Source organism: Adiantum capillus-veneris, chromosome 6, assembly GCF_014529385.1.
Source record: "Adiantum capillus-veneris isolate H3 chromosome 6, ASM1452938v2, whole genome shotgun sequence".
NCBI classification, from domain to species: Eukaryota; Viridiplantae; Streptophyta; class Polypodiopsida; order Polypodiales; family Pteridaceae; genus Adiantum; species Adiantum capillus-veneris.
The window spans coordinates 129,312,868-129,324,989 of NC_140936.1; the positions used below are offsets into that span (position 1 = coordinate 129,312,868).

Below are 12,122 nucleotides of genomic sequence, written 5' to 3' on the forward strand. Positions count from 1 at the left end.
AATTGTGTACTCTCTATGCCACCACTTAGGACATAACCTAAGGCTTACTTCATACTCCAAGTTTCAAGGGTTTGTGCCATGTGGATGGCCTCATTGCTCTTGGTTTTTTTCAGTTCACTCAAGCAAACAAGGTGAAGGGTCACATTGGCATTCTAAAACAATTTTATGAAATATCAAAGAAAATTTCAATCACTCAATCCATCACATCGAGTGTATGTCTACCTCCATCAAGTGCCATGTATAGGGCTCTCCATTCTTCCACGCTGACGGCGAAAAAATACTTTTGAAAGAGTGTGTGTTGATTGAGAGAGAGAGAAAGAGAGAGAGAGAGAGAGAGAGAGAGAGAGAGAGAGAGAGAGATGAGCTACTACCTTCTGCAAAAGGTTGAATGACCTGTCACTCAACATTCCAAGTCCTAATTACTAAAGAGATATATTTAGCCATTTACAAACTAGGAAAGCAATATAACCTATAGCTTAAAAATAATCATATGCTTTGGCAACATTTTTAGACAGTTCAGAAAAATATGCATTATATATAGTAGCCTGAATTTTGACAACTCTGACCATTGACTGTGTGCGTGCGCGTAGAGGTTATGCATCATGTGCAAGCTTATCAACTAATAGTACATTGCAACAAAGCAGATTGTCTCTGTGCCTTGATATGGGCACAACGGCTCACGTTGCCTCCAGAGCCCACCATTACATGCTCAACATATGCGAGCAAATCAAAGTAATTATCTTTCATCACAATTCTCTCCTTGCTGCCTGCACTTTATCTAGACCATTCAAGAAAGATGAAAATGATGACATGGTGTGCATGCGTGCGCGCAAGACACAGAAGAGGTTCATTTACAACATTGAAGCCTAAGCTGGAGAAACTTAACATCATTTAAACCAATTTCTATCTACTCAAATTTTAGGATAAAACAATGTCCTCTGTGTTTCGCCTTATCCCTTGTCGCACCGTTATGTACATAGATGAGATGGCTTTACATTGCCACTATCAATATTAACTCTTGCAAGTGGCACCAACAAGTTCACCGACCTTTAAATGGTGGATATAGCACCTTGGGTTGATGCAAACAACCAAGACATATTGCCAGCACTACAACTACTGCTCAAATTTGAGCTGCTGTGCAAAGCAAATCAAGTTAGTCCTCTAAAGACTGTTTCCGGGCCTTCAGATTTAATTGCAAGCGCTCCGGTACTGGAGGAGTCCTGCCTCGTCTGAATAAAACAGCAAAAGCTCTAATACTCTTGCAGAGTGCAAAAACCTGCAATTACATAACCATCAGCCCATTTTTAAAAATCTCTCTCTCTCTCTCTCTCTCTCTCTCTCTCTCTCTCTCTCTCTGTGGGAAATATTTTCTATTAATAAACATCTTGAGGGCATCATAATACAAAAATCATCAGAGGAAATATCCAAACTAACATATACAACTGAAGAAACAAGGCTACTACTTGTTTTTCAACCTCTCAGATTTCCTAACATAAGCAACTCTATTAGATACAAGAGGCCAAAAACTCCTCTCATATTGTCTCATCAATACAGCAAGAGGAGCATCATCTCCATCAGAACTATCTAAAGGGAAAGAGTCAAATAACATGCCACCAGGCTCCATAGGGGAAAAAGGGGGTACAGCCACGAGTGCAGCCCCTATGCTTATAAACTAAAATAACTTGAGGCACCTCTGACTGCATCTGTCTCATTCATCCCCCTTTCTTCGCCTCTCTTCATCTGGATCTCTTGACCTCTCATCAACTCTGCTGGAAGTTCCCGTACCATAAGACTTCCTCCCTATGACCAGGTCTCCCACAAGCAAAACAAGGGCCAGGAACAAAACAATGTGCAGGAAGCCCAAGGAAGAAGACTCTCTGCCATATATCTTCCCAAAGAATAGTAGGAAGAAAGATGGAACTGTGGCGGATCCTTCACACAAGAGAAGTGAAGGATAACTTTGATAGAGGGGATCAGACCCCGACCTCTACTGGATGGGGTCTACACCAACCAAGTAAAACATCTAGGCGCCTCCCTATCTTGTATGACAAAAATTCTCAAAGAAGGCCTGGTAATCTCTGTCACAGCGAGACTTTCACCCAAGCCAAATAGGTCCATACCCTGTCTCCACCTATACAAGTAGAAGAATGTTCCGCTCTAATCCAGGGGAACATTCTTCTGTGCCAGTCCCTCATCTGCCTGATCCAATAAAGACTTACATGCTTGACGAGGGAACAGAGGAATTGGCAAATTTTCCAAGGACTCGGGAGATTTAGGCAAATTCCCGGCAGGGAATCTCCACAAAGCTTGACACGTACATGAAAAGATTGATCAAGTACTCCAAGGACTCGAAATATATATGTGAATCACCTGAAGAATTACCCGCTTGACAAGGTTCACTCCAGATGGCAAGAGCTTGTCCATTCTCTTGTCAAATCGGTAATGAAGTAGAAAGCAAAGCCAAGGCAGAAAAGCAGAAATTGTACTCACTGAAAGAGTTAAGCTCTTGCGAGAAGACAAACCAATTGATGAAAAGCCTAAAGCACTGTCAGAAGAAGAGCAATGAAAGAAGATCAAATCAGTAGATTTCCCGATGACTTGGGCTAGAAATCGACTTTCGAGGTGGCTAAAAGATCCAAGAAGCGTGTTTGTTTCAAGGATGATCCAAATTTTTCTTCGTCTTTAGAGAGTTCCGCTAGTTTATCTTCCTCTAGTTCTAGTAAGGATGAGAAAAGGCGGAAGAAGCGGAGAAAAATCCTGAAAAGCAAGAAAAGTAGATCCAAGAAAAATTCTAAAATGCATAGAAAGCAATCTAGCAGTTTAGAGGAGCGGATCTCGTCCTATTCTAAGAGTTCAGACAGTGAGAAAGAGAGAAAGAAGACCAAGGAGTTCAAGGATGGGGGTCAAGCAATCAAGTTTGACACATTTTCAGGCTACACACCTATCGAGCCCTTGAATTTATACCAAAAATTGACATTGCCTTTTCAGGAGATTGTTCTCGGAACTTCTTCCTTCAAGGTACAAAGGGCAACATCTTAATTGAAAGGAAACGCACAAACATGGGTCTAATCTGTTGTTTCATAGAGAAGCAACTAAGAAGTGGATAAAATTCAAGAGAAGTTTCATCTGCATGGCTATCAGAAAAATATGAAGAAGATGTAACGGGCGGGTTGGCATCATATGAGAATGAAGAAAGAAGACACTTTGGCTGAGTATTCCTAGAGGTTTTGGGATACCCTTTTGCCAGTGTCCTCGTTTCGAAGCATCTCTTTGAAGGACCAGATTGACCGGTTTTGTTGCAGACTACCAAAAGAGATTCGACGAAACTGCTCGAGGCAAAAGTCAGATCCATTCAAAGGCTAATGGGACATGCCAAGCAAGGTTTTGGTGTGCATGCTAGCTCATTGACCTATCCTATGGACAAGTCAGTGTCCACCTAGTGTCCACCTCGATACAACAAGAGTCTTCCAAGGAAAAGAAAGAACCCGAAGAAGCAAGGGAATCAGATGATAATTCATCAAAGAGTTGCGAAGAAACAAAGAATTCAGCTGATAGTTCATCAGAGAATTCCAAAGATTTAGATTGAGGTGCTAGTGGACAGAGGAGAATAGCCAGGCTACCAACAGGTCACACGGCACAAGAAAAGAATAGAAAGGTAAGCTAGGTCCACCAAAGAATTTGGTCAATGGCACTTTTTTGGCTCTCAACGCAAAGTGAATGGGGGAGAACTTGGCAAATTCTCTTCAGTTTTGAGTTGTACCTTGAGGCTTTTGGACTGCCTATTCCGAAAGTTACCGATAAATCCGCAGGTTGAACTTGGTGCATTACGGATTGCACAAAAGAGGAGCCACTCCACTCCTTTGTCACAGATTGCCTAGATTGAATAAAGCTTCTTTGAGATTTAGGGATACTAACAAACTAACAGTATTTTGCGGAATGACTTTATGACAATATGTACATTGAATTGGCAATTTCCTAGATTGAACATTCTCTTTAGACTTTTATGCATGTATTGTTAAGAGTACGTGTTGGAAAGATTAATGTCTGCAGCATTTTATCTGAAGAATGATTTGATGAACTTAGTGCATCTAGACATTTGTTAGAAGATTGGTGAGATATGGATGGGATGGCTAAGTGAAAGTGATTCTAGTGCATCAAGATATCTATCTGGATGAGATGATTGAATACTGCTATGAGTGCATCAAGAGTTCCAATATGTATTTTGAGCATTTGAATGCTCATTGGCTGATAGCTTATATATCTATTCCTAAGTTTTATCAAACTAATAATTCAAAATGGCGGAGATTGTACTTTGTGGCATGCTCTAGCTGTAAACTTGTATTTCCTTAAACATTGAAATTTTACTAGATTGGTAGCAGTTGCCAATGAGATGCATCACGTGATATGTTCTTTGTGACTTTTTCTGCTTAATTGTGTCTATAAGGTTGAGTGTTTTGAACCATGTTTATAGGAAATCTCAGTGGAATAATTAAATATGGTTATATATTTGAGTTTTTTATATACCGTGGTTCTTATGTTTCGAAAGATATTTGAGACTCGTTCCATACCTATGAAACCTTGTTTCGTACATAAGTTTCATGTGGATCTAGCAACACTATTGTCTACCACCCTCTGTACTTGATCAATCTTTTCACACCTGTCAACCTGCAGCTCACGTTTGTACTCTGCTCTGGCAAACTTTTCCGCCAAGAATTTGTCCAAATCTTCATTATTTTCTTCAGTTCCCGCGTCAGATTTCAACTTTTCTTTGCCTACCCACCAAGAGGTGTTATCTCTGTCAAATTCTCCACGAGAACCCATGTGTAATCTGGGGTTCTTTATGGCTTATGCCCTGTAAGACACAGGGGTGAAGACGGGAGTGCGCCCAATGGCGCGATGTGCGAAGGGTGGGAGTGGCTAATAAGTCCGGGGTCCGGACACGAAGATTCTTTCACATAAAGATGAAATCTCGACTGTTCTATCATCTTCTCCTCGAAAATTCGTGTGCGCTGCAAAAGGGATCGGATCCTCCATACAAGAAGAATCTTTCTGAGCTCTGATACCACTGTAACAAGCTTGTTCACTCCAAGCGAGAAGTCAATAGCAACACACAAACAGAAACTTCAAAATCACTTTAAGAGAGAGAGAGAGAGAGAGAGAGAGAGAGAGAGAGAGAGTTGACACGGCCTAGACGTAGTTTTGTGCCCAGAGGTATTGGCCCCAAAGTCAGGCGCCCTTTCGGTATTTCTTTATCATTATCCATTGCCAAGTACAACTCCCAAGGGACCTCTGCTCTCACACTCTACGTCCAGATGCTTTGCAAAGTGAGGCCCCAAGGACTCTTTTATTCTTACAAGGGATGCTCCAAAAGCAGAGCCTCGAAAGCAATCACATGAAAAGCTACAAGTTCCAAAAGCATCTCGTCCAAGAGTTGGCGCCCCAAAAGCTGCCAACACAAATCACGGAATTCCGTACAGTGCCATGTCAGCAGCCAATGGAAAACATGGAAGCATCCGTACAACCCTACCACGTCAGCACGTCCACATGATTTGGCTTTTTTATTTATTCTAGCGTCCCCAGGGCCCCATGGGACGGGTACCCTATAAGTTGGAACAGCTTCTAATCTTGAAATTTGTATGTTTCCACGTGGACATGCCACGTCATCATTTTGTGACACTTTGTCTTCCACTTTTGCCCTACCTAAGCCTTCAGAAGTTCTTAGGCCCAATTCTTGCCTATCAGGGAGCAGCTCTCCCAACATTTTGGCATCAAATAGGCTAGCGCCAATAGCAGAGCATCTTGGCGTTTTTGGCACCCATATAAGCCCTAGTGCTTTTGGACCAGATCAGCCTTGGCGTTTTTGCTCCACGGCCACAGATCAGCCAGCGCTTGCCTATTCCGACAAATAAACCCTAGCATTTTCAGATTTCAGCCTTTTCCTCACCGGAACCGGCTCGGATTTGCACTCGCTAGCCTTCCCGTTGTGGTCCAGTACTTCGGCAGCCCATTGAGCCTCTCCTCAGCCATTACCTCGCCGCATCAAGTGCTCCTATTGCTGTCCGTCGGTCTCAACAGCATTTGCATTTTCAGCCCTTCATTCCTCTCACATCAAGAGTGCAAATCAGCACCCCTTGGTGGCCATCCGCAATCCCACATCGAGACGATCCAAAGGTGCATCAAATTAGCCCCAAAGATGGTTCATCTTGAAGAGTTACCAAGGCGACATTCCGTGTCTCGTGTGGACTCTCTCTCTCTCTCTCTCTCTCTCTCTCTCTCTCTCTCTCTCTCTCTCTCTCTCTCTCTCTCTCTCTCTCTCTCTCTCTCTCTCTCTCTCTCTCTCTCTCTCTCTCTCTCTCTCTTGTTTTGAAGTACTAAGAGTGTGTAGATTGCAGTTATCCATCCCTCGCCTGAATGATTACAACACCTATGATGTACGAGCGCCCACATTTGTTTTGACCTAGAATTGTGCCTTGCAGGCAACGTAATCTTGGATACCTGAGATTACTTTGTGGATAAAAGTGATCTCAGGTGCCCGAGTTTACTCTCCACAACACCCATACTATAAATAGCACGTAATTTTTAATTGCTTTTGGGGCCAATTGCCTATAAGAGGCTAGGGCCAAATGGCACTCAAATACTTTGTGACAGGCCTAATACTTTGTGAGAGGCCTCATTCAAACAATTGTAACCACAACAATTCAACAATATCAAAAGAAATGCCGCAAGAGACGCCTATCAAGGGGCCATTGAAGCTCTGTCTCTGGCTCTCTGACACAGATGGCACAACCTCGCCTCAGCTGAAAAAGCCGTTGGCATTAGCTAGTCTCGGTATCCAACTCATGTGATGATGTCCGAATCTGTCCAATAGCACATCGTAATCTGTGGGACTAATGAGTGTGATAAGAACCCATCCTCTGTGAGCTAGAGAAATATCTCTATATATGTTGTCATCTATGTGCCCAGCTCCTGTTAGGCTGCATCCATGTCCTCTATGTATCCAACTGAAACAGATCCTGTCGTATAGCTTCATTAGGAGAGACTTACTTTACTCAGAGACGCATTAAGCACCTGGATAGAGTTAACCAAATGCTAGTGGATATAGATGGGAGTCGGCCAGTAGACAGGAGACGACAAGGGACAAGGGTCTGGCGGAGTGGCTGTACTTTACAAGGAGGAGTTACAACCAATGACACACATTGCTCGCACAGATGATCATATGTGGGTGAGACTGAGATATATGCTATTTTGCACCTTGTACATCAGCTTATGCGATGCCCAGAGGAAATCACCATTTACTATTTTGGATAAGGAAATACGGGAATTTTCCAGAGATGTTGATATCATGATTTTTGAAGATTTCAACGCGAGGACAACGCAGTGCCACTCTGTCTTCTATGACACCTCTACAGAGATGTTGAGAGAGCTTGATACCACTGACATGGGTCTATACAACGTCTCACATGATAGAAAGCAGACGGAGTATGGCAGATTTCTTACAGAGATGGGTAGTGCACATGGTTTAGCCATCCTGAATGGTATCGGAAGAATCCTTGAGTCGAGCAGTTTCACTTGTTTCCCCCACCATCATGGAGCTCGTACAATGGATTATGTCATGACTACACTCAGTTTCATTCCATGTATTGATGATTTTGTGGTGGGCCCTAGGCCAATTGGCATAGTAGTGGATCATGTTGTCTTGCATTTTTCGCTTAGTTTCTCTTAAAGTATAGTTGCACCGTCGCAAGCACCCAAGCCCACTCGCTATACATTTAAGAGGGAGACAAAGACTATCTATATTGATGAGATATACATGCACCTCTACGTGGAGAACCCAGGGCGCCCTCTGACAAACGCACTACATGATGTAGCCGCACAAGCCTTTCCACATAGCCACCCTTTAGAGAGACCTCGTGTAACAAACTTGGACACTCCAAGTCAAGATTCTATCGCGACACAACAGTGATTCTCTTCAAAACAATTCACAATTCATAATTGATTCGACATGGCCCGACAGAGTTCCATGCCAAGAGGTATTGGCCCCAAAGACTGGCACCCCTTTCGGTATTTTTTTTTGTATTAATCTGTGCTCAAAGTACAAGGGAGTGGGAGGGCTCTCACTCTCAGACTCTGTGTCCAGATGCTCTTAGTTGTGAGGCCCTGCCCACCAATTTAAAGGTTACAAGGGATGCCCTAAAGCAGGCCCCAAAAGCTGTTCTTTTAAAAGCTTTGTAAAATAAAGCATCTATTTCCAAAAGCTTCCCAATTAGCTTGCGTAGATTTTCAGCATCGCAAAAAGCTAATTTCTGTACACTGTCAGCGTGAAAAGCGGGGATCCGTACGGCCAGCCACGTCAGCACTGTCAGCGGGATTTACGGCCCGTAATCCGGAAATCTGCCACGTCAACATGTCAACGCTTTTTTCGGGTTTGTCTGCCAACCGTGTGTTTGGTCTGCTGCCCCACTTGATACTAGGGCCATGCCACGTCACGGTTTCTGACATACCCCCCTCTTGAAAGCATTGTAATCGCCCTCGATTACGGCTGCAAAACACAGAGGCCATAAACTGTCTTAGTAGACACTGACTGTTAGTGCCTACGCACTAGGAACAATACATCTAGCACATGTACCAATCGACAGTCACATCACAGGACATCACTTGACATCACAGGACATCGCATGACAAATCACATTCAACAATCATTCCAATCTCAGACCACGATTAATCGGCAACGTATTTAGCAATCGCATCTAGATCCAGTCGAGACCTCTCAGATGTCAGATTGACTAATCCTTATTGCAATCATGTCTATAGAGATTTATCAGACCAAAATGCTGCAGTCATTTCGTCTATCAGTTCCTGCACTCAAACAAGTTAAGTACAAATCAATCAGTACTATTTTCATTATCGGGAATTCCAGTTCATAAAGTCATACAGCAGAATACTGTCAGCTTAGCAGTATCCCTGAAACCCAATAGGGACATTAGTAACTCTATTATCAAAAATTTGGGGCAATCTGTTGACAAAGGAGCGGAGTGACTCCCCTCTTGTGCAAACCCGTTGCACCAAATTCTGCCCAAGCTGAAATTGGGGTTCTATCGAAGTAGACTATGCTAAACCGAATGCTTCAAGGTAAAGGTTCACAATCTGAGGAGTATTTGCCAAGTCCTCCTCCTCCATCCACTTCACATCCAATGCGGGATAGTTCTTGAATTTAACCAAGAACCGTCTTATCGCTTTACCTTTTATCCTTCTATCTTTATGTGACAATATCTGTTCTGGAATGAGAATCTCCTCGCTTTCCTCCACTTTGGGTTGCTTATTTGGCCCCCCATCATCAGGCACATCGCCTTTAAAAGGCTTCAAGAGACTCACATGAAAAGCATTGTGAATTCTCCAAGTATCAGGCAGCTTCAGTCTAAAGGAAACATCGTTTATCTTTTCTTTTATCCGGAAAGGTCCATAGAATCTCATGCGAAGCTCTGGAAAAAGCCGTTCCTTTTCGTTTCTCAGGCGTGCCTTCTCAAAACGTAAGAGCACCCAATCGTTCTCCTTTAATTTCAAATCGTGACCATGTCGATCTGCTCCCTTCTTATGTCTTTCTCTAAAGCCTCCCGGACCAAGTCCAAGTCCCTCGTGAACTGGTCGGCTTCAAAAATCTTATCTTTCGTGCTAAGGAAGGGTGGAACCTTCAGAGCAAATTCAATAATCTCAAATGGCGCCTTCCCCAGCAAAGAGTGAATCGTAGGCAAATTCCACCAAGGGCAAAATACTTTTCCCATGTAGTCTTCTGATCCAAAGAAGAAGATTTCAACAAATCCAATACGACTGAATTTGCAATCTCAGATTGCCCATCTGTCTGCGGGTGGAAAGATGACGAGAACTGCAACCGTGTGTCAATGTTCTCCCAAATAGCCTTCCGAAACAAACTCGTAAATCGGGGATCTCTGTCAGAAACAATTGTCTCGGGCATGCCATGTAATCTGAATATCTGGGCAATGAACAGTCTTGCTAAGTGATCTGGCTTGACTGTTTTCTTTATTGGAATGAAATGAGCTTGCTTGCCAAATCTGTCAATAACAATCCAGATACCATTGTGCCCACTCTGCGTCTTCGGGAGATCAAAAATGAAATCCATTGCAATACTTTCCCAAGGGCGAGTGGGAATGGGTAAAGGCTGTAACAATCCCTGTGCTTTATGCCTATCAAACTTGACCTTCTGGCATACCAAGCAACTGGAGACAAAATCGTCCACGTCCTTCTTGAGTCTCGGCAAAAAGAAGTATCTCTCCACACCTTTCAAGGTGGTATCAATGCCACTGTGACCCGTAAATGGTGGACACTGGCATTCGGTTAGAACCTTTTTCCTCAACGGCTGTGTAACACACAACATTGTTTTCTTCAAGTAGCCATCCCGAATGGAATATCCCACTACTACCTTCCCATTCTGTATTCAACCGATTATATCTGCAAAACCTGGATCTGTGGCATACTGATTGACCATATCCTCAAAGCTTGTATGGTGTATCGCGGAAATAGCCAGAACCAACGGCTTCCAAGACAAAGCATCTGCCACCAAGTTCTTCTATCCTTGCACATGGACAATCTGGAAGTGAAACTGTGACAAGATGTTCGCCCACCGTATCTGCTTTTCTGATAGCTGCTTCTATGACAAGAAGTAGCGTAAACTTTGGTGCTCTGTGAAGACTGTAAAATCGGCTCCCAGTAGGTAATATCGCCACTGAGTAAGAGCATGGATAACCGCCAAAAGCTCTTTCTCATATATCTGTGTTGTCAATTCCGGTCTTGAAAACAATAGACTCTCATAAGGAAACACATGGCCTTCTTGCATTAAGACCGCACTCAGACTACGACCACAAGCATCACAGAATACCTCGAATGACTTCTACAAATCCAGCAAAGTCAAAACTGGTCCTATAGTCAATTTTTCTTTCAGAGTCTGAAAGGGAGTTACCTCTGTGGGTCCCCACGAGAAAGGGACTCCTTTGTGTGTCAACAAATGCAAAGGGGAAGCAACCTCTGCAAACTTTCTAATGAACCGCCAAGAACATAAGCCCAAGAAGCTTCTAGCTTCATGGAAATTCTTCAAATTGGGCCAATCACGTATAGTCTCAATCTTGGCGGAGTCCATCTACACTCCTGTTGCTGAGACAATGTGTCCCAAAAAGTGTATCTCTGTTGAAAAAATTCACTTTTCTTTGTATTAATCATCAACTTGTGATCTCGCAATGCCTGAAAGACCTGTAGCAGATGTTCTCTATGTTCTGCGTCATCCTTGGAGAAGACAATAATGCCATCAAAGAAAAAGCCAACAAAAGATCTGTACTCTCTGAAAATCTTGTCCATCATTCAGTTAAAGGTCTTCATTTGTCAAAGTCGCTCTCTCAGCCCAATAGTCAACCACGGCATTGTTCTTATGGTATCAAAGGATTTCGAGGAGGACGTCACAACCTCCCAAGGGGATTACGTAGAAGTCCTCGTGCCCTAAACACCCCTGACATTGCAAAAGAAGTTTGTCAATGATCGGTGTAATGGCATCATCCCGTGCAGGTGCCGCTAGAACTACCTCCGCCTGTGGCCTCAACCTGTCAGACGTAATTCCAAATCGAGCCGCCAATTCAAGTGAAAAGAAGTTGGCCTTGGCTCCTCCATCAAAGAAAATGAGGGCTTCCTGATCGTTCACTTTGCCCTAAATGCGGCAAAGTTTGTACTTTCGTTCATCTAATTCGGTTCAGGCCCTACGCAACGTGGTACCAGTTCTGTTTTCATCTACCTTTTCTGCCACATTCCTCTGCTGGCAGCTGCTCTAGAACTCTCTGGCCTATCTTCAGTCTGTCCTTGTTGTGCCTTTTTTTGGGGCAGTTTGCGGAGATGTGCCCATGTTCCCCGTATCCAAAACACTTCCCCTCTTTGAGATAGATAACCCTTTCTCTAAGAGTCTGTCGGGGACGTGTATCTTATTTTTCTTTGTTCTGGGACCTTTTTCTCTTTCTCTTTCTACTTTCATTGTGAGAGGTATGTTGGGTTCTTCGAGTCAAGATCTGATCAGTGGGGTAAGTCAAATTTCCCGAATGTATCGAAAACCCCATTTCACATGACCCATC

At 43.3% G+C, this 12,122-nt stretch overlaps 1 protein-coding gene across 1 annotated transcript in view; it reads right to left on the bottom strand.

Annotated features, from left to right (window-relative positions):
- Positions 1-872: 872 nt before the first annotated feature.
- Positions 873-12,122, bottom strand: part of LOC147456268 (uncharacterized) — a 45,230-nt gene continuing 33,980 nt past the window's right edge. The window contains exon 5 of the mRNA XM_086514788.1: positions 873-1,276. Coding sequence (XP_086370914.1) covers positions 1,154-1,276 — 123 coding nt within the window. The 3' untranslated portion in view covers positions 873-1,153. The remainder of the gene's footprint in view (positions 1,277-12,122) is intronic.